The sequence below is a fragment of the Dipodomys ordii genome, unplaced genomic scaffold, assembly GCF_000151885.1.
Source record: "Dipodomys ordii isolate 6190 unplaced genomic scaffold, Dord_2.0 Scaffold20, whole genome shotgun sequence".
Classification (NCBI taxonomy): Eukaryota; Metazoa; Chordata; class Mammalia; order Rodentia; family Heteromyidae; genus Dipodomys; species Dipodomys ordii.
Window position 1 is genome coordinate 6,361,562 of NW_012267236.1, and position 23,190 is coordinate 6,384,751.

The 23,190-nt window shown below is 39.1% G+C and overlaps 1 protein-coding gene across 1 annotated transcript in view; it reads right to left on the reverse strand.

Moving 5' to 3' along the window:
- Window positions 1-4,547: 4,547 nt before the first annotated feature.
- The window catches only part of Clip4 (CAP-GLY domain containing linker protein family, member 4), a 57,384-nt gene continuing 38,741 nt past the window's right edge, over window positions 4,548-23,190 (reverse strand). The window contains exons 11-15 of the mRNA XM_013013527.1: window positions 22,030-22,164; window positions 18,541-18,664; window positions 13,695-13,756; window positions 11,530-11,602; window positions 4,548-4,963 (exon numbers count right to left, since the gene is read on the reverse strand). Coding sequence (XP_012868981.1) covers window positions 4,642-4,963; window positions 11,530-11,602; window positions 13,695-13,756; window positions 18,541-18,664; window positions 22,030-22,164 — 716 coding nt within the window. The 3' untranslated portion in view covers window positions 4,548-4,641. The remainder of the gene's footprint in view (window positions 4,964-11,529; window positions 11,603-13,694; window positions 13,757-18,540; window positions 18,665-22,029; window positions 22,165-23,190) is intronic.

Consider the following 23,190-nt stretch of genomic DNA (forward strand, 5'->3'; position numbering starts at 1 on the left):
CATTCTACTTTGAGGAAAGCTGTGAAGAACCTTATTAGGGTAGATCTGAAAGAATTTAACCTTGACATGGGTCAAGGACAACATAGCATAGCTGTCACACTTCAGAAATGCCTACAATTCAAATTCAACACAGAGCAAATAGGTAGAATTCTAGATTTTTTAGCCAGTTGAAACAACCCTGACCAACAGCCAACTCCAACACCAAATTCTTCTTGACAAAGAAATCTATAGAGGTAAATGTGAACGCAATTATCTATATAGCAACAGTCTCATGTGTCTAGGTTCATTTAGGATTTTAGAGCTGAACCAACACCTGATTTATGAACATTTTTAAAAAGGCACTGGTGGTCATTAAGAACAGGTTACATATCAGGCTAAGAGCTTCAATATAAAACACTTTTAAAATCTTAGCTAAGCACAGGTGGCTCATGCCTGTAATCCTAGTTACTCAGGAGGCTGAGATCTGAGGATCCCAGTTCAAAGCCAGCACAGGCAGGAAAGTCAGTGAGACATTTATCGCCAGTAAACTACTCAGAAAAAGCCAGATGTGGCACTGTGGCTCAAGTGGTAGAGAGCTTGCCTTGAACACAGAGGTTCAGGGACAGAGACCAGGCCCTGAGTTCAAGCTCCGGGACCAGCTAATAAAAAAAAAACACAAAAACTTTACATAACTCAAAGCTTCTTACACCTCCTCAACATAGACTTATAATCATCAAATTCACCATATGTACTTTATGTCAAAGGAGCATCTGCAACAATAGTAGTGGAAATAAAATCTGTGTGTGTGTATGTGTGCGCGTATATGCACACAGGCATGTGCATGTGCCCATGCACGTGTTCTGGGGTTGAACCCAGGGCTCACTCACTCAGTTGGATTTTTCCACTCAAAGCTTGCACTGTACCACACTTCCACTTCCCGTTTGTCTGGTGGTTAATCGGAGGTAAGAATCTCACAGACTTTCCTGCCTGGGCTGCCTTGGAATATTGGTCCTCCTCCTGATGTAGCTAGGATTACAGCCATGAGCCACTGGTGCCTAGCTCACAATCATGTTTGCCTATGGGAAGGCATCATATTCCACTATTACAAAATCTCAGGAAGTCACACAAATGGTACTTGGTCAGTCTATTCACAAGCTTCTTAGGAATGTTGTTTATTAAGGAGCTTATGCAACACTGCTAAAAAAAATCTATGTACCTAGGGATGTCAATATACAATTACTAAAAATAGGTGTGGGACTGTTTTATATTAACTACTGTACCTGTTTTACAAATAAGTTCAGTGAAACAAAGGACATGAAGATTAATAAATTCTTTTGGCTTGCAATGTGGTAACACATACATGTCTCTGAGTCTATAATTTAGAGAAGAAACATTCAATGACTGGTTAAAATGACTAGATCTGCTTAGCAACCAAGAATGAGTCTTAACATTGGCCAATATGATTTAAATAATAATGCACATTCTAATAGGTAGTCCCAAAATGAACATATTAAGTACTGGAGACGAATGCTGTGAGCACTTGGGTACAATCTAGTTCACTCTCTCTGTATGACACCACATATATTTCCATGTTCTGGGAATTATCACCATATCAAAACAGAAATTCAAGGTCAGTCCCAGTAAAACAGAAGGAAGTCACTTCAGGAGCTACATCTTCTGCCTCTTCCCTCCTCTAGTTGCTCAGTCTCATTTTATCTTTTGCCTGTTGTTCTTGGAGGTAAAGCTGAGACTCTGGATTCAAACCCTTCTAGTCCTCTTTCCTCCCTTGACTGAAAAAATATTCCTGTCCCACGCTAGCCTCTCAAGGTCACCTATCTGGTGCTAGCTAAGTACTGTCAATGTTTTAAATTGTCAATGCCTCTGTTCCACAAACGTCTGCTCAGCATCTACCAGAGGCCAACGTATGATTTGCAGTAGTGGAATATAGTGATGAGCATAACCGTGGTAGATTCTCAGCCCTTGGTCGATGCAGAGAAATAATAAGCAAAAACTTGCACACCACAAGGGTGGCAAACCCTAAGGGGAACATAAAACATGAAGGGTATAAGGAGCATACCAAGACATCATTCTCACCTGCCCATACCCAGCCATCACTTAAAATTACCCACCTCTGATTGCCCTGAAATATACAAACAAAGCTTCTTAACAGTAGATGATTCTATTTTATCTAAATTCAATGTATCATGTTTCAGTCTGTATAAAATGTCCAACCTGTATGAAATAGGTAATCAATCTTACAGAACTGTAGAAACTCGTCATTAAATGACTCTGCCCATCAGAATGTAACAGGAGTGTGGCTAAAAGGCACTGTTTTACTCATTGAATAAAATGCATGGTACTTTTTAAAGATCCTTTATAGGATGAAATAAATCTAAGCATTTCCATGAAATAGGGAAGCTCAGAGCACATGGCCCCTGACTCCTGGAAAAAAGAGAGAGCTGCAGACAGGGTAAATGACACACTGCTATGCAAAACCAGACAGCTTCCCTTTTATTAATGCTCAAGAAGTGAACTTTCAGTGGCATTTAATTTCATTTCAGTGGCGAAATACAAATGAAAACACTGATTTGTATGGATAGTTTATGTAAACATACACATGACATGGATTTAATCATCCTAATCTAAATATGAAGAGAACAATTGTGGGGTTTCTTTTAACCTCCAAAATCCACTCAGCATTTGCATGACTTTCTAACTTACACTGTTTTATATTTAATGGGAAGAATTATGGTCACTCAAGTTCATTCTACTCATGGAGTTCATATTAAGGTATAAATAGTTTTTAAAGAAATAATCTATATAATAAAATAAGTTTACTTTGAATCATAGCACAGTCATTTTCTTCATTCAATAAAAATATTCCTTGGTTATAAAGCAGCCTTATTTTGCAAGTGCATTTCAGGAAAATAAGTCTAACAGTATTTGAAATACCACACTCAAAAAAAAAAGGCAACCAAGTGACAGAATTTTGATTTAAAACCATATATTGCAAAATAGTTCAGCCTGTTATATTTCTAAGCACAAAGCAAACTCCATTCTGAAGGATACTTTTAATCTTATAAAGCAAACTGTTCCAATATTTCAGTAGTAGATTTAGGTCTAAATATTTACAATAAAAGATAAATCTTTACACATAGAGGACAGAAGTTTCAATATACATCAACGAGACAAGGTTACATCACTGTTATGAAGCCTAGTTTGTTAACATGTGCTCAGGAAGAGAAATGAAAACACAACAAAATTCAGCAGTTTTATAACCGCCAAACTCTCCCAACACTAGAAACAGAAAACAGTGACCACAGCAAGCACACCAGAATGAAAAGTTCAAAAAACATGAACATTTACACAAATAACCAAATACAAAATGCCCCTTATATCTCCAAAAGGTGAAAGTGCATCTTATATTTATCTATTTTATTTATTTTTATTTTTTTGGTGACACTAAGGTTTGAACCCAGGGCCCTGCACTTGCTAGGTAGGTGCTCTACCACTTGAGCCCATGCCCCAAACCCTTTTTGTTTTATTTTTCAGAAAAGGGTCTTGCCAAGGATAGCCTGGCACACCATTCTCTGATGTATTCTTCCTACATTGCTGAGATGCCAAGTATAATATCAAACCAAGCTTTTTAATTGGTTGAGATGGTATCTGGTCAACTTTTTGCCCAAGCTGGCCTCCAACCACTATCTTCTCAATCTCAACCTCCCACACAGCTGGGATCCCAGGCATGAGCACTGTACCAATAGCATCATGTTTTAAAAAGTGCTATGTGTTTGTGTTATATCAATCCAATGAAGAAATAAAGTATGTGCAAAAATTTATAAATCTTAATATTGGTGGTTTGTAGTTCATACACATGAGACAGTTGACCAACAAGAATAAAAACATCACGCTACACAGAGGAACAGAGTTCTGAGCTACAAGTTAGGAAACCATCCCCCACTCAGTCTTAGTTCTGTTAACCAACTAGTTAGCTGGCTATTTGGCAATTAGGTGAGAAGTACAGCCAGACAGTTCATTCACCACTCAAAGTCTAACACAGCTTTCCATGAGCCTTTTCTCAAAGCACAAGTGACAACCACAAAATAGAAAAACAAAAACAAAAACCAGGCACCAAGTTACCATTCCCTTAAAACACTTATTACAAACAACGCACAGACAGAAAGAAAAAGTCCAAAAACACTTGACAGGAAGAGGGCATGCGGACATCTTTTCACAATTACAGCACTGGGGAGACTCCATCATCATGTGCACGAAAAACACAGGAGGAAAATCGGCCCATCACCTAGCAGCGTGTTTTTCTGTCTTTTGGGGGGAAAAAAAAGTTCCAGGATTTTCCTGGGACATCAAGCTTTTAAAGCTTTTTAAAAGTGCTTTTTTTTTTTTTAGTTTTAAAATTGCATTTAAAAGAACCATGATTTTCAAAGTTCCTATTTGTGACCTACGGACTCTTTCTTAATTACAATAATGGTTTTTAGGAAGTTAATTATACCTTTTTTTAAATAATAGCTAGTTGAACTAGATATTCTATACATATGTATGCATGTGCATGTGTGTGCATATGTATGTATGTGCATGTGTATATATATGTGTGTGTGTGTACACACTCACACACACTGTCATCAAACTCTCTAGAACTCTAAGTCAGCAGTTCTCATCCACCAGCTTTGACCCATTAATCCCTCGGTAGGTCACCCTGCTGGGCCTCACGAGGACTCCGTGGTTTGGTTTGCAAGTGAAGTAGCGTTTGTCACCCACGGCGCCATCGTTTTTCCCTTTGGCGCTCCGGAGCTCCAGTCCCAGCCAGATGCCTGCGGCGAAGTCGGTGGGGCCCAGGTACCTAACGGTGGCCATCTCATTGGAGCTGGTGAGCAGGACCTGCGCGCCCTCCTGCAGCTTCACGCCGCCCTCCAGCCCGCCCGACGCGGTGGCGCTGCTCCAGCTGCGCCGCAGAGCCGTCCGCGACCTGCCCGGGGAGGGGCGGGGAGGGAAGGGGGGGGAGAGCAAGAACAGGTCCTTAGACACAAAATCCACCTCCCTGTCCACAGCCAGAGGCGGAACTCGTTATCCTAAGACACCAAATGCGTGCTTTCATTGAAAAAGCAACTGGGAATAGCAAACGTAGGTGACTATTATCAATATTATTAAATAAAGCAAGAGGAAATGAAACTAGCCTTTTTACTATGGGAAATAAAAATTACCTTTTGTTTAATGCAAAAGTAATTCTTTATATGAAAACAAATGGTTAAAAAAAGTTAAATCTACAACTTTGGGGAATAAGAGCAATGGGGAAACACAGACAGCCCCGGGTATAGATCTCCCATGTCTGAACGCCAGCTGCCCACCCCCTCCCACTAACACCAAATGGGTCTGAGGACCCTGAACTGCCCTGCAATTCATTTCCTTTCCCTACAATATAATATTTACTTAGTGTTCCACAGATCCCTTCTAAGTACTCACCGCCTACCTGACCCTGTAACACCCAGGACTTGCCGGTGAATTCGTCCCAAGTCGAAGCCACAACCTCCCCCACAGCGCCCTTGACTGTAAACTGGAAGTAGCCATCCTGATAGTCACCCACAGTGCCCTCTGTCCTGAGACCCTCCAGAGAGCTTACCTAGAACCACTGATGCTACCTGGAGTCTTCCACCCAGGTCCCAAGGTAGCTCTCCTCCCAAAAAACAAAACAAAAACAGAAAGAAGCCCTTCACTCCTTCCCCACCACAGACACTAGCACCTGTTGTTCAAACTGCAGAGACCTGACTGAGAACCGAACCTGGAGACACACTTAAGTTCTATTACATTTTCTATATTTTTAGATATACCATCACAATACAGAACACCTCATTTGTTCCTGTCTTTCTGTCACCCACCCTGAATGAAATCAAGAAGGCTTTAACCTCATGGATAGGAATCTAAGGCTCAGAGATTTACTCTAAGCCATGCTTGCTAATAACAGATAAAATTCTAATTAGAAAATACTTCAACAATCATTACTATAGCCCAGCGCTGATGCTCACATCTGTAATCCTCGCTACTCAGTAGGTTGAGATCTGAGGATCATGGGTGGAAGCCAAGCTTGAGCAGAGACTGTGAGACTCTTATTTCCAATTAACCACCAAAAAAATAAAAAAAAGCCAGATGTAGAGCTGTGGCTCAAGTTAAAGGAGAAAAAAAAAAAAAAAACCAGCTCAGGGAGAAAGCTTGGGCCCTAAGTTCAAGACCCAGAACTGACACACACAAAAAATCATTATTATACCATGCACAAAACAATAAATTTAACATAGAAATATATAGTATCTGTAAAAAAAAGCAGAAATATTTACTAAATACACAAAAGAAAAATGTTCCTATTCTTAGATAACATCAATTTGTTGGTTTTTCTAAATTCACACCAAATGGACAATTTTTTGCAATCTCACAAAATTACCATAATTTTGCATGATGAATGACTAAGCTATCTCTTCCTGAGCACTTACTATGTTCATAATGCTTGATCACATGCATTACCTCATTCTGCCTCATTCAAAGAGTAGAGGAGGTCTTATGACCTCCTTCAGAAGAATTACCACAAGCTCAGAAAAGCTAAGCTGTTGGCCTCAGATCCAAGAGGTCCAAATGTAGCAAGGAGCCTCTTGTCACAACCATAACAGGTACTAGTATGTTGAGTGATAATGTCAAAGCAAGACTGAAGGTACCATCGTGTTAAATTATAAAGTTACAGATATTAAGACAATGTGATCATGAACAAGAATACGATTTATATTACCCAGGAAAGGTATTTTAGAAAAATATAAAACACACATAATTACTTGATGTATGATAAAAAGTAAAACTTCAAAGCCGTGAGAAAGAAGTTAGCACTGATCTATGGATGCTATAAAAATTAATTGAGATAAATGTAATTCTTACACTCATATGCCAAAAGCCAAGAAATTAATGCTATTTGTTAATTTTCTAGATTCACACAGATGGATTTTTTGCAATCTCATAAAATTACCAAATAATGTTGGTATATAAATTTTCTTTTAAAAAAAAAAACCTTGGGCTGGGAAGGTAGAGCGCTTGCCTTGCATGCCTGGGGCCCTGGGTTCAATTCCTCAGCACCACATAAGCAAAAAGAAAAAAAAAAAAAAGAATGGAAGTGGAGTTGTGGCTCAAGTGGTAGAGTGCTAGCCTTGAGCTGAAGAGCTGAGGGACAGCGCCCAGGCCCAGAGTTCAGGCCCCAAACCGGACCCAAAAAATAAATAAATAAATGAAAAATAAATAAAAATCTTGAAGAAAATAAACCTGCATACATGCCCTATATCAATCATACAGACACAAGGCAACGAGAGGAAGAGGAAGAGATTCATGTTTTAAAGTCTGGAATCCTTCAGTGGACAAATGGATAAAGAAAATGTGGTATATATACACAATGGAATTCTGCTCATCCATCAGAAAGAATGATGACACCATTCATAAGGAAATGGAAAGACTTGGAAAAAACTATATTAAGTGAAATAAGCCAGACCCAAAGAAACATAGGTTACATAGTTTTCCTCGTTTGTGGTAACTAGAATGTGCCTACAAGTAAACACACTGGATGGTAAAAGAAAAAAATACACTAGGGCATGATAAATTACACAGGTCTCTAAACATTCATACAGTGAAACCAAAGGAGGTTATTCATATGAACAGATCACAAAGGCTCAATAGCTATATGCATATGATTTTGTGCATATTTTTAAATGAACTCTAAGAAATGGAAACTGGAGGGTTTTATTGTTGTTGCTGCTGTTTTTTGTTGTCTTTTGCTTTTGCCTTATTAGCTTATTTGTCTTTGGGATGGTAAGGGGGCAGCACAGAAAAAGTAGGACAAAGAATGAACAAATACAACAGTGGCACTCACTAGACACTATGTGGAAAATGAACCTTACAACTTGTGGGTGGGAACTGGAGGGAAAAATAAAAGGAGAGAGGGAGGGAAGTAGTGATATGGTTCAAAAAGAAACGTACTCAGGGCTGGGAAGGTGGCTCAGTGGTAGAGCACTTGCCTTGCATGTATGAGGCCCTGGGTTCAATTCCTCAGCACCATATAAGCAAAAAGAAAAAAAGCCAGAAGTGGCGCTGTGGCTCAAGTGGTAGAGCACTAGCCTTGAAAGAGCTGAGGGACAGCGCCCAGGCCCAGAGTTCAGGCCTCACAACTGGACCAAAAAAAAAAAAAAAGAAACGTACTCATTACCTGATTTATGTAACCCCTCTGTACATCACCTCTCTAATAACAATAAGGTATATTTTTTATAAAAAGGTCTGACATTTATTTTTATTTAAATTATTTTTTCACTTATTTTAATGATTAAAATGTTTTCATAGCACAGAGTAGTATTAAAAAATAGTACAAAAGTTGTTGAGGAAAAGTACTACTAAAGATTATAAGAAGCCAGGCACTGGTGGCTCATGCCTGTAATCCTAGCTACTCAGGAGGCTGAGATCTGAGGATCGCAGTTCAAAGCCAGCCCAGGCAGGAAAGTCCATGAGACTCTTATCTCCAATAAGCTACCAGAAAACTGGAAGTGGCACTGTGGCTCAAGTGGTAGAGTGCTGGCTTTGAGCTGAAGAGCTGAGGGACAGCGCCCAGGCGAGTTCAAGCCCCACAACCAACAACAACAAAACAAAAAGATTATGAGATTATGTTCATGATATATTAAGTGAAAAAGCATTCTTAAGGGCATACAGAATATGATTCATCTAGCTCAGATAGAAAATTCACACATATCTGTTAGGGGAAAAACATGAAAAAAGTATAAAGCAGAATGTTATTAGCAATCATCTCATCCAGGAGACAAAGTTCTAGGTGACCTTCGTCACATTCAGTTATCATTTAATGTTTCAAATATTGTACCATCAACTTTCATAAACCAGAAAAAGTTTATAGAAAGAGAAACCAGTAGGTGAATTCAATATCTAAATCAAAAAAATAATGATATAGGTAAACTACACATGTTAAATGATCATGATTTTAATTGAAGTATTTTAAAGCTCAAAAGCCCAGCAAACTGTGCAGCTTAGAGTCAGAGTATATTTGAGAACTCTGTTTAATCGTCCCATGACACTTATTGGCCACCTACAAAATGGCAGGCATGGGATTAATCTCTGGAAATGTGTATATAACCGTCAGCACGGTGTTATAAGCTACAATAAAGACAGTATAAGGTGAAGAGTGTGCAGAAAAAGAAAATGGAATCTCTCCCCTCTAACGCCTTAGGGAAGGCACTTGAGTGGAAAGTGATAGTTAGGCCAGCCAGAGAGAGGCAGACAGAAAGGAGAAGCCAGGAGCATTAGGGGAGAAAAAAAAATCACTATTAGTCTGAATGGAAATGCATTTTTTTTAATGCACACAGAATTCTGAGAGTTACAATCCCTTGTGAAGCTATTGCCATGAGATAAAGCAGGAAAAATACACAAGTGTAGACCACGCAGGCCTCCATCTGCTGTCCTCCTATGTCTGGACTTCAACTGTGTTGGGGAATTCAAAGACAGAAAACGCAAACATGTGACAGGAATTGATGGAACCCATGCAACTAGATTGTAAGAGTTCCTACCTAACGCACTCACATTGGAGCTCACCCCATGCCAGGGGTGGGATCCACAGGCAGGATCCAATACGGATTGTAGGCATCAGTTCTGAGTAGCAGGGAGAAGAGCTGAGATCATCTAGTAGCGCTCAGGACACTGTGCAAGAGAGGATAGGTGCCTTGTGCCTTTCAGGCCTCAGTGACGACTATGTCACAATCTCTGGCTTGTCTTCCTTGTTACTGCCTTGATTAGCATCAGATGAGAAGGCAGAGTTGCTTCCCATCTTTCCCCATCACTTTTTCCTCTGCATGAAACGCACCCATCGTTACCATCCCAATCCTGCAATGTTCCTAAAGGATCAGAACCTGTGTGGGTTCTGTTTTTTTCACAAAAAAATAACCCTCCTAGCTCATTCACTCACGTGATGCAAATATGGCTTCTGCCCCAGTACTTTGAGTTCCTCAGCCAGCAATTTCATCGTCTCTGATTATGTTTTCCACATTTCTTCTGAAAATATCATTTATTTCTGTACAAATTACAGCAACACCACAACCAATCAACTCCACCCATAGCTGTCCAATCACCATTCTGCCTCTCTAAGTTCAAGGGCAGATTTCCTACTCATTACCAGCACTAGTCTTTGGTTTTTGAGATCAGTGATCCCCAAACATTTTGGCCATAGATGCTAAAAGTAAAAATAAACAAATCTAACAATTGATGATATAAACTTACAACAGAGGGGCCCATCAGCTGCACTGGACATAGATGAAAATGAACTAAGCAACCCAAAGGCAGCGATGGGAGGGAGGGAATGAGAGGGAAAGAGGGAACGGCTAACACTAAGCAAAAGGAAAGAAATGTAAATATCACCTGATGTGGAAGAAATGATTGTATTGTCAAAGCTCATAGAATTCACAAACTTTATAAACCATGATAATGACAATTTGCCTTGTGAAGGTTAAGATGTGTTTGTGACTTCAACTAAGTATCACTATTCCAATACTGTGAATTATGTGAAATTTATGTAACCACCTAATCTCAATTTTAAAAAAAGAAAAAAATAATTGAAAGATTGAAAGCAAAAAAAGAGAAGTAAATGATGAATCCTTTTCTAAGCAGTCTTGTATTAATTAGCTTTTGGTCACTGTGATTAAATGCTTGAGATTTTAAAAAATGATGATATATCACCCATAAAGGTATATCTCTTCTCTTAAACATGCCAATCTGTACACTTACTAGTGAAGCTACAGAAAATAAGTTAATACTGCTATTCCTTTCTTGAGTGAACAGATCCTTTTGAGCAAACTTGTACCTGCTGCTCCCAGTCTTTACAAAGTTCTTTCCCTGGAGTCTATGTACCATGCTCTTCACTCCACAGGAATTCTTCCTACCTCTCTGACTTCTGAATCCTTTCTTTCCTGGTGTCCTTTCTTTTTCTTCCATTCTGCCTAAGAATTTTCCAACATCTTCCATAAACAGGAGCATAAAGTTAAACTTTATACCCTTAAACTCTTTCAATTCCTCAAGGTCAAACTTTCAAAATTGGTGATACTTTTGAGTAAGTATATTCTACATTTTTAAAATAATTGTAAGATTGTCTTATGCTTTCATGGATAGCTGGCCAGATTAAATCAAATCTGATTAATTCAGTAAGGAGTTTAAGTGAATCCACCCTACTCAATGAAAACACAAAATGTAAATTCCTCCAATGTTTATTAACAAGTACTAACCTCTTAGAAGAGAAAATATATGCACTGTGCTATTTTTAGCTACTTGTGACATTTTTAATTGCGCTTTCAAAGGAGGGAGGAAGAACTCAATACAGAATCACTCTTTCTCACTTGGGTTAAAATTCTACCAAGCAATGAATGTACAAGATACAAAATTCCACTTCTCTTTCTTCACAGCATTCCGTCCCGTTCATCTTGAAAGGTGGTTTGTTTTGTTTTGTTCCTACATCTTCTGAATACTCACTTGGCAAAAGCATTTCTCCTGTTGATCTCCTTTTGGGACGAGGCAGACGTTGTGCTGAAACTTCTCCTAAACCCTAAATATCAAAGTTAAAGTTAGAAGAGGAAAAACACCTATTGCCAGTCATTAAAAGTTTTTGTCAATTTCGTTTATCAATGTTCTATAAAATCAATTTTTTTGGAAAAAGCAAAGGAAGCTAGTGCATACACAGAAGGCAAAGGGGGGCAACACGGGTGGTCCCTATTCTGAGAGGACATGTCAGCTATCTTTATAAGAAGAGATTAGGACAGAGACACAGTGTGGAAAAGACTGTATGAAGGCCTCTCAGAAAAATGGCCAATGTAGGTCACAACAAACTCACACAACCCCATACATCACCAGGGAATTTAAAATGAAAACCACACATATACTACAATGGTGAAATCCATAGGTCATAAAGTTAACTTCAACAAATAGTTAAGGATTGCCATTACACAAATAACTCTTTCACAGATGGTTACCTTTATGGAAAGTAAAATGGAATTTAAGTCCTTACCACACACAAAATCAATTCTAGGTAAATTGATAAATGTGAAACACAGAAATAGAAAACTTTTAAAAAGAACAGAAGCCTAGTGCTGGCGGTTCATGCCTATAATCTTAGATACTGAGAAGTCTGAGACCTGAAGGATCACAGTTCAAAGCAAGCCTGAGAAGAAAAGTATGAGAGACGCCATCTCCAATTAACTTCCAAAAAGCTGGGCCAGAGGCATGGCTCAAATGGTCGAATACCAGCTGTGAACAAGAAAGCCAAGAGAAATAGTGCTAGGCCCTAAATTCAAGCCTCAATATGGGCTAGGGAGAGAGACAGACAGGCAACAGAAGTGAGTATGGCAATATAGGAAATATCTTTAAATCTTCTGGGAACTGGGAGAGCACATACCTGGAATCCTAGTTACTCAGGAGGCTAAGATCTAAGGACTGAGGTACCAAGCCAACCTAGGCAGGAAAGTCTGTAAGACTTTCATCTCCAATTAATCACCAAAAAGCCAGAAGTGGAACTGAAGCTCAATCAGTAGAGTGTGAGCAAAAATGCTAAGGGATAGTGCCTAGGCCTCAGTACCAGCACACACACACACACACACACACACACACACACACGCATATATACATATATATGTGTGTATGTGTGTATATACACATACATACATCTATATATAGTTGTGTATTAATATATACAAAAATGTAAAAAATAATTGTTTTGACTACACAAAATTTAAAAGCTTCTGATATCAAAGACCCCAAAAGAAGAAAAACATAAAAAGATAAGTCACCAACTGAGTAAGATATTTGCAACATATGAGACCAACAAAGCATTAACACTTCAAATATACAACAAAACCTTCAAATTAGTAAGAGAAACAGCAGAGCAGTGAAGAGGAAAATGGGCAAGAGACATGAAATGGTATTTCATAAAAGAAGGAATGCATATGTATGGCCCAGAAAGTAAAAACAGGCTCAATCTCGACTGTAATCTGAAAAATGCACAGTAAGGCCACATGAGAGACCATTTACACCCATAAAACTGAGGAGGAGCAGAAACTCAGAGTATGGCTTATGGGAGTGAGTACTCCCATTGTATACACACATATATACATAGATACACATGCACACACATATATACAGATACACATGTACAATCTGGCATCCCTATAAGGATGAAGAATATAGGTGCCTACCACTCCAGAAGAACTCCTGAACATGCATATTTTGTAATAATAAAAAAACAAGATATGACCCCCAGTTAAATCAGACAATAAACAAAGCCAAACATATACTTCTATATGGGGTAACAAATATTTTTTTAAATAAAGCAAGGAATACTTAATATAGTCTTAGGATGGGACACGGGACATGAAGACAGATGAGAAGGGACTCAGGGACTTCTCCCACACAGGTGATCCTATCTTGTGCAGCTGAGAGGCAGGAAAGAGATACCCACTCTGTGACTACATGAACTATACAATAAATAAACTCCATCTACTCTTTTATATACATATGTATACAAATACATACATATATACATATGCATACATATATACACTTATATATATGTATCTCATCATCAAAATCTATCATGAGGACAAGCAAAAAATACTTATTAAGAACATAAAATTTTGTCTCCTTACCAGGGTAAGAATGATTCTGTTTATTTGAAATTTCTGAAAGAGTATCCAGGGAATCCGTTAATCTACAAATAAAACAAACAAAGCACACCACATTAGAGTAGCTGCTCTTGAGATGGGCAATAATCAGAAGGAAGAGGTTCTAATGATATAAGAATAAGAGGCATGTAAAAAGTCCATTTGAAATTAATTCACTTAGCCAGGCACCAGTGACTCACACCTGGAATCCTACTCAAGAGGCTGAGATATGAGGATCACAGTTCAAATCCAATCTAGGGCAAGAGAGTCATCTCAAATTAACCACCAAAAAGCACCAGTACCAGCACTAAATAAATAAATGGATGAATGAATGAATAAATAAGTTCACATAAAATAGGGATCTGACTTCTTTTCAAACTTTTTCTTCAAAGATGAAACTAAAAACAAATGAAAATGCTTATTTTATATCAAATTTAACACATGTTGGATTAAAATGGTAAAGTACTATGGAAAAACTATTCCTAACTCATTAAACTGGAAGACAGATATTAGTCAATTTTGTGTTTGTGATTTTTCTGGTAAAACTGTACAGCTAAGACAGTTTGAGGCCCTTTATATTTAATGCTAAGCAAATTGTAAAGTCACCTTCCCAATGGCTTGCTCTTCATTTTCTGATCGTCAGATCATTCTACACTTTTAAAAAGACAATCGTGACAATCTCATTTTCTTTCAACTGCTTACTGACCCGAATCTGCAAGGTTTTCATTTGTCAATCACCCCCTCCAACATACTTCATTTCCATTGAGAAATCGTGCAACTCCTGCAATATCTGCAGTGTCATCTTGCAATTCAGATGCATCATTTTTACATCATATAATACAGCACATCCCAACTGACAAGAGACTGATGGACATAAAGAATATGACTTGGCACTGGGTGGGCCCTGGTGACTTATACTTAAAATTCTAGTTGCTCAGAGCCCGAAGCTTCTGGTTCAAAACCAGCAGAAAAGTTTGGGAGATTCTTATCTCCAACTAACCAGCAAAAAGTTGGAAGGGAAGCTGTGGCTCGAATTATAGATCACCAGCCTTGATTTAAAAAGCCAATGAGAATATGAGGCCCTGAGTTTAAGCCCCAGTCCTAGCACCACAAAACAAACAAACAAACAAACAAAACTTAAGGAACAGGACAGGCATTTATATGAAGTAGGGATAGACAGTTGAGAGGAACTCAGTCCTAGAAGTGATCAGGTCATTAGAAATAAGTACCAAGGGCTGGGAAGGTGGCTCAGTGGTAGTGTTACCTAGCATGCATGAAGCTCTGGGTTCAAATTCCTCAGTACCACATACACAGAAAAAGCCAGAAGTGACGCTGTGACTCAAGTGGTAGAGTGCCAGTCTTGAGCAAATGAAGCTTAGGGACAACACCCAAGCCCCAGGACTGGCAAAAGGAAAGAAGGAAAAAAGGAAGGAAGGAAGCAAGGAAGGAAGGAAGGAAGCAAGCAAGCAAGCAAGCAAGGAAGGAAGGAAGGAACGAGTACCTAATGATAAGAACTAAGAAAATAAACTCTATGCTCATTAAGATGGGGTGTGTGTGTGTGTGTGTGTGTGTGTGTGTGTGTGTGCGTGTGTGTGTGCGTGCGCACGTGTGTGTGTGTGTGTGTGTGTGTGTGTAAGGAAGACCAGATTTGGTTTTAAGAGAGATTAGATTTCACCTAGCCAGTAAGTTTTCTTAGAGTTTCTCTTAAATGTTGATTGATTTGTATATTAGTCAAAATAAATAGTAAAAACTATTAAAAACATAAAAAATAACTTAAAAAAACCTATTAAATGACCCAAGTGTTGGTACCTAATGTCTGTAATCCTAGCTACTCAATAGGATGAGGTCTCAAAATCATGGCAGGCAATAAAGTCTGTGAGACTTTTATCTCCAATTAACCACGGAAGTGGAACTGTGGCTCAAATTTGTAGGGCACTAGCCTTGAGTGAAAAAGCTCAGAGACAGTACCCAGATCCTGTGGTCAAGTCCCAAGACAAAAAAGAAAAGAAAAAAGAAAAAGAAAACATGAAATGAAGCTGAATCCAGAAAGCTATCTGGAAAGAGGAAACAATGTGAGCAAAGATTTGGGAAAGGCTAGTTAGAGCGCTCAGGAGAAAGGCGCAAGGTCAGGTTGTGACCTGGCCTTAAGACTCTCCTGAAGCAGTCCCTAAGGTTAAAATCCTTCCATTTTGAAGATCAGTGGGGTCTTTAATGGGCTCAAAACTGGCTTGGATCAGATTCTCCTTAAAATCAGAGACCATGCCTGTTTTATGTGCTTATAGAATGCCTTGCACAGCACAAAATGCTAAAAAGACACTTAATAGTATTTGATGATGATGAATGAGACAATCAGAAGATGACAGGAAGGCAGCTGGATTGAGACAGCGGTTCTTTTAGAGGCAGCCCCAATTCTTTTAAAGAAGAGAGGGTTGCTTTCATAGGCACCACCTTAAAGAAGACCAAACCGAAGACAAGCAAAACACAAAGTGCCTCCTAAATTTAAAAAAAAGAAAAACCACAGGGGAAACTGAAGCCATGAGAAGGAATATGATTGAACTGAACAAAGAATCAGAGTTGATCCATATTTACCATGCCCAGAATACACCAAACTCTGCACTCTGAGGAATGGAACACAAAACAAATCCTAGCCCTCATGACCAGGAGACAAAACTTCAATGAGCCTGTAGCAAAGGACCAATGAGGACAATACACAAGTCCCCAGTTGATTCCGCTGGACTTCACTCCCAAGGCAATTGCTAGCCAGACCTGCATCCCAGGAGAGTCAAGGATGCTCTGGTAACAGGCGCAGGAGTAAGTGAAGATTGGATGTTCTGAAGGTGGGCCTTACTTTCCTCCTCTGTGAAACAGATATCATTCCAGGGCATGCCCTACAATGTGACTGGACTGGGCTGGAAATGGTACCCAGCCTGTATAAGTGCTATTCATTAGCTAGTTCCTTTTTTTGTTGGTTTCATTTAAAAAAAATAATAACAATAAGAAAAAAAGAGCAAAGTACGTAAAAACCGGGGCTGAGTCCAATGCCTTCATTAACTAGCCATGCAACTTTAGCTGAGCTACTTATCTCCTGAAAACTGTTTCTTCACCTGCAAAATGGGAATGATCAGGACTTTGTAGGGCTCCCTGCGTTGGGAGGGCAGAGCCATGAAAAGCAATACAATGCATAGCACAGTCTACCTCTTAGTTGATGCTCTATGAAGGTTTGCAGCAGAGATGGATATTTTCCAGCTTATCTGGCCAAACACTCAAGTGAAGATACTTAATAAACTACAAAATTTTATATGCTAATGCCTTCCTATTTGAGGGAAGGAAATAATGATGTCAAGTACCTCACCAAAGGAAATTAATACAAAAAGCATACATAATTATTCAACAGGAAAAAATTATATATTGAAGACAAAAATAGAAAAATAAACTTCAGTTCACTCAGGAGCAGTCACAATCTGGCTGTGACTTCCAGACTGTCACAATAGATCTCGTCTTATGAATGTAATTATATCGTGCATGCTATCTCTTATTTAAAGATTGGTATCCTATTTCCCAGCTACTGAAAAGCATACCAGGCCGGATGAGGAAAGGCATTCCGTATTTGCCCTAGAATTTCATGACAGATGTATTTCTGCTCAACCTCTTGTTTAAAACCAGTGTGAGGTAGTCCACGAGTGTACTACCTCACAAAGGAACACTGAGGTGGTTTATTATCTACAAACCCTTGAAACTTCACTTCCCCCAAAGATCTACTGCCTATCTATTTTTGAAAACGAAAGAAATCAGAGGGAAAAAAAGCCATTTTGGTTCCATTAGGTTTGTAAGAGGATGAATGGGTGCCTGCTGGCAGGAAATTTAATGTAGTTAGGATGTGACTGAAGCAATCAGAGTGCATTTTTACTTTTGTTTGCATGACAGATTAAGCTTGCCTCTCTCACTGTTCTAAGCCTCAAACACCACTTCTAATAGCCTACACATCCTCATAGGGTTTGCAAATGAGGAAGAAAGGAGGTCTTTAAAATTGCAAATCCTCGCAAGTCAAATTTAGCTTTCCATAAGCCTTCCCTCTGAAGAAGGTGGGTACTTAACCCTTTGAAAGAAAGCATGAACTATCCAGTCAGGGCATATCTTCCAGACAAAATTAAGACACGTGTCTTCTCTCATATGTAGAAGTTGGGTCCAAATTATAAACATATAGGAAAATATATCCAGGGCCATATGCATATATCCACAGCTGACTAAGTATGGCCTAGTGGTATAATGCCTTTGAACAACTAACTTACAGTTTAACAAAATGAATGTGTTGAATCAAAACCTCTTTGTACAACTACTTAAGGGTAATATTAATTAATTAATTAATTGCCAGGAAGCTGAAACATGTTTTATCAGAGAAGGAGTGAAGTCAAACAAAGGGAGGGTAGATAAATGGAGAAAGGAAGGGTGGACAAACCTAGCCATAACACTCAATTGTATATATGAATGAAAATGGAACCAGGTAACTTGAGGGGTTTGGTGGGGTTGGGAGATATGGCAGATTCCCAAAGAAGGGGTGATATTGATCAAGATGCATTGTACTCACAAACTGATATATTGAACTGAAAATCCTTTGTACAACTACTTAAATATAATATGAAAACATCAGTGTCTTAAAATGTGTGTTTGATAAGTTTAATAATATAAATAATCATTAAGAAATGATTCCTAGAAAAAAATCTTCAGTTATAATTACATAAGTAGTTTATATAGTATCAAAAAATTAAGGTCTATGTGTGCTACTGCAAACTATAAAAAGCTGGTGGAGATAAACATGCATTCTTTTTCTTACCTTTGCACCCTGGATGGAGGTGCAAATATTCCATATCTTGGAGAACAACTAAAGTACTGCACACCTCCAACTGAACCATCGTTCTTTCCATGAGGTTTTTCAAGCTCTATACCATACCAATACCCTAGAACATGAAGATTGCATTTTAAAAGCATCAGCACTTTACTCAACATCATTATGCTTATCACATGAACCCAAGTCTTGATGGTTTAACATTTTCACAAATGATCAAAATGCTAGATCATCATGATCATTAAGCTTTCAAATGATAAAATTATAAAATAAAACTTGAAAATCTGAAAAGTGGCGGGGGTGGGGGGAAACATTTTACCAGCATAATTGTGGAGCAGTACATTAAGGGAGACAAATCAAATGTAACAGCCCAAATTTGCAAAGGATTAGCTATCACACAAGTAGGATACAATCAGAACATATCTCAAAACTATAATGAAAAAGAAACTGCCCTTGACTAATGCAGTGCCTCCACAAGAGTAGTATAATATAATACAGTGATATCTAAATCTTAAAATATATAAATCTCAATATTAGAACACCATAAAAGTTCTTGAATGACTTAAGAAGGACCAGAGATCATTGGGCTTGTGGTGCCCGTCCTGGGGCTTGCACTCAGGGCCTGGGCACTGTCCCTTTTTATGTTCAAGGCTAGCCCTCTACCACCTGAGCCCAAGCTCCACTTAACTCTTTGGTAGCTAATTGAAAATAAAAGTCTCAAGACTTTCCTGCCCAGGCTGGCTTTGAACCAGGTTTCTCAGATCAAACCATGATCCTCAAATCTCAGCCTCCTAAGTAAGTAGGATTACAGGCGTGAGCCACCAGTGCCCGACAGAGAGAATATTGTTAAAATATCACTGGTCATCATGGTGAGCCTGCTTTCTCTCTATTATCTTTTCATCTCAAGATGAAAAGAAAAATCACTTTTAGCCAAGGTGAAAAGACTTAAGTTAGCTAACAGGAAGAATTTTCAGAAAGGTTCTCAAGTATTTAAGGGGCAGACTCCAAGGGACGTGATGAGACTTCCTCACCTGGAGAGCTGAAAACTGAAGTAGCTGGGCTATGTGCTTCCCCCACACACTTGCAGAGCAAGAATTCTCAAGCTGGGGCTGGGAAGGTGGCTCAGTGGTAGAGCGCTTGCCTTGCATGCATGAGGCCCTGGGTTCGATTCCTCAGCACCACATAAGCACAAAGCAAAAAGCCGGAAGTGGCACTGTGGCTCAAGTGGTAGAGCGCTAGCCTTGAGCTGAAGAGCTGAGGGACAGCGCCCTGGTCCAGAGTTCAGGCCCCATGACCGGACCCCCCCCCAAAAAAAAAGAATTCTCAAGCTGAGGGTGCCTGAGAGGAGCTAACATGTATTTGCTCCTTCACAGTTTAAAAAGACAGTACAAAGCAGGGTGCCTGTGGCTCACGCCTGTAATCCTAGTTACATGGGGACAAACAACTAGGAGGATCACAGTCAAGGCCAGTCTAGACATAAAGCCAGGCCTTACATAAAAAATAACCAAAGTAAACAGGCCTGGGAGAATGGTTCAAGTGTACAGTGTCTGCCAAGCAAGCTTTAGGCCTTGAGTTCAAACCCCAAGACTGCTTAAAAGAAGAAAAACAATGAAAGCCAACCTTAAGTAATTCATTGTATCCAAGGAATCAAACCATTCTAGTCTTGTTTTATATAGTCAGAAAAAGGGAAATTTAAAGATACACGGTGATTGTGAAAAATAATCTACCTACAAGACTAAGTGTTTATATTGTTTCTTAACCAAACTGAATTACTGCCTGGAGACCTAAGGAAGCCATGGGTTATAAAACACACAAACTCGACTCAATGGCTTAAAATTAAAATCGGTAATAAGCAAACAAGACTATGTTGGGCCTCTGGGCATTGGTAGTTCCCACCTGTAACATTAGCTATTCAGGAGGCTGATATCTGAGGGTTGAGGTTCAAAGCCAGCACAAGCAGAAAGTCCATGAGACTCTTATCTCCAATTAAATAGCAAAAGAAAGGAAGGAAGGAAAGAAGGAAGGAAGGGAGAAGAAAAGAAAAGAAAACAAGAACAAAATGGTAGTAGCTTCAGTTCTGAGTTCAAGCCCCAACGCTGGAACCATTAAAAGACAAGAAAATAAGAATGTGTTGGATTTTGGTTTTTCATGGCTCTCTCATATCTCTTACTGTCTATAGTCAGACAGACGATCTGCCTTTGCCCCTGACTCTCTCTGGATGTCTGTGTACAGGATAGTCTCAGAGGACAGTCCTTCTCCAAAGCAAAAAGCAGTCGTGCTGAGCAATCAATTTAATGTAAATGTTCAGACACCTTAAGACCAGGGTTCCTGGTCTGGAGCATACACCACTGGGTGTGCAGGTGACACCTGGCCCTCTCTACCCCACACTGCAGGAATCTAAGAAAATACTAATACTCTTGCAGCTGCTATTGTCCAAGTACCTAAGACCTTGTCTCTGACCTAGGATTCTTATGTCTTCCAATAACATCTGTGAAACTGTGGCAAGCTAGTTTGCTAGCTTGCAAACAGGTTAAAAATCTCAGCTCCTTCCTGGTTCTTGGCAGAACGTTATACCACAAACACAACAACGACAATAACAACAACAAAAATCAATGTCATAGGTAATCTTTTTCCAAAATGCTGCAATGCCACCATGTGTTAAAATGGCATATTGCTATTTAAAACATACAAACAGGGCTTCATTCGACTGGCTTTTATTTACACTTATAATCCTTAAAAAATGCAAATGAAAGTAATCTTTACTTTGGGTAACACAGTAATAAGTATGTTGGGATGAATACAAAAATACACAAACATGTATTCTTTTTTAAGGTCCCATAGTCCACACGGGCTCTCCACACCACTCCGATAAGAGCTATACATTAACTCATTACCTACTCATTTGAAGTATTATCTTCAGAGAAAAACTAAGCCTGAAATACTTCCCTTGTCATTTAGCACAGTTGGAAATCAGTGAGCATTAACTTGGGAAATGACAGCTAATTTTAACATTAGCTAAATGGAAACACACTTGGCAAGGCAAATAGACAGGCGCCAGTCAGACTGAGCATCAACACTCTGAATTTGTGTCAGTTTCATAATTTCTGCGCTGCTGCTCTCTCCCACAAACCATGTTGACTGAGGAGTTTTCTATGATTACATGTGTGTGTGTGTGTGTGTGTGTGTGTGTGTGTGTACATGCACACATACCAGTACTGGGGCTTGAATTCACAGTCTTTAGCCCTCCCTTGGCTTTTCACTCAGAGCTGGCACTCGACCTATTCTTACACTTCCAGCTTTTGGGTGTTTAATTGGCTTTGAACCACAATCATCAAATCTCAACCTCCTGAGTAGCTAAGATGACAAACGTGAGCCACAGGTGCCCAGCTCTAGGATTACATTTTCTTTATCTACAAAATTTCAAATCTTTCATATTCTTAAACTTGAAATTGAACAAAGACTATTCAGATGCGTCACCTGGAGCAAAGTTTGTTGTCCCAAAGAATTTAACGGTACCAACTCTCTGGCCTACCACCAGCACTCGATCTCCAAGGTGGAGTTCTCCTTCGCGGCGGGGATTATTTGCTACAGATGTTGTTGAAGAATTCAAACCTGTGGAGGTGATAGGGGAAGGGGAGCAGGGAAAGAGAAGAGAAAATAAAGGGCAGACAACCTCAAAACACATTAGTCAAAAAAATCACTCTATATTCTAAGTAGTCTAGTTCGTTGGAGGTGTCAAACTTGGATGCCTTTTATAACATAATATTCATTGCATTTCTGACATGAGAGGTCAAAGCACTCAACGGAAACATTTAGTGTTTCTTGAGAAAATTATGGCCTAGAGAAATTCCTGGGTAAAGAATTCTTTCAGAATTGCTTATGAAGACATAGATAGTATTTTAGGGTTTGTTAGCCATACTTGTCTCTGTCATGGAGACTCAGCTCTACTGTTAAAAATAGATGTATACAATATATAAAGGGATAAGCATAGCATGTCTAATAAAACTTTATTTACAAAACAAGTGGGCTGAAGTCTGCCAATACCTATTCAAGGAAAGCACTAGAGTTAATGTGGTTCACCTGGGCTCAGCTTGAAGGATACACAGAGGAATGTGGTCCAAAGGCAAAATGGCTACTCGTTAAGTAGCCTGAATCTGAACATCTAAAATGCTCCAAAATCCAAAACATTTGAGCATAAAAGTTTAAATTCGCTCTCATATTGAGTTCTAATGCAAAAAAAAAAAGTATCAGATTTTGAAGCATCTCAGATTTCAGATTTTGGATTAGAGATACTCAACCAGTAAAATCTGTGCAAATATTCCAAAACCCAAAGGAAAAAAAAATCTAGAATCCCAAACATTTCTGTTTGCAAGCGTTCTGGATAAGGACTATTCAACCTATCACCAGTCCTAATGACCTAAAATGAAATCCTAATTTAAAAAAAAAAAATGTCTCCCCTCTCACATTGATTCAAAACCAAATCTTGGTGCCCCCTATGAAACATCACAAGTCCTAGAGAAATATTGCCTCAAACGCTGTCCGAATACAACAGCTGCCAGAAAAGAGGTGGGCCCCCAGCCTGGCCCTATGGGCACATCATCAGAGCCTGCACGGCCTCCATCAGGAGATGCCTTCCGG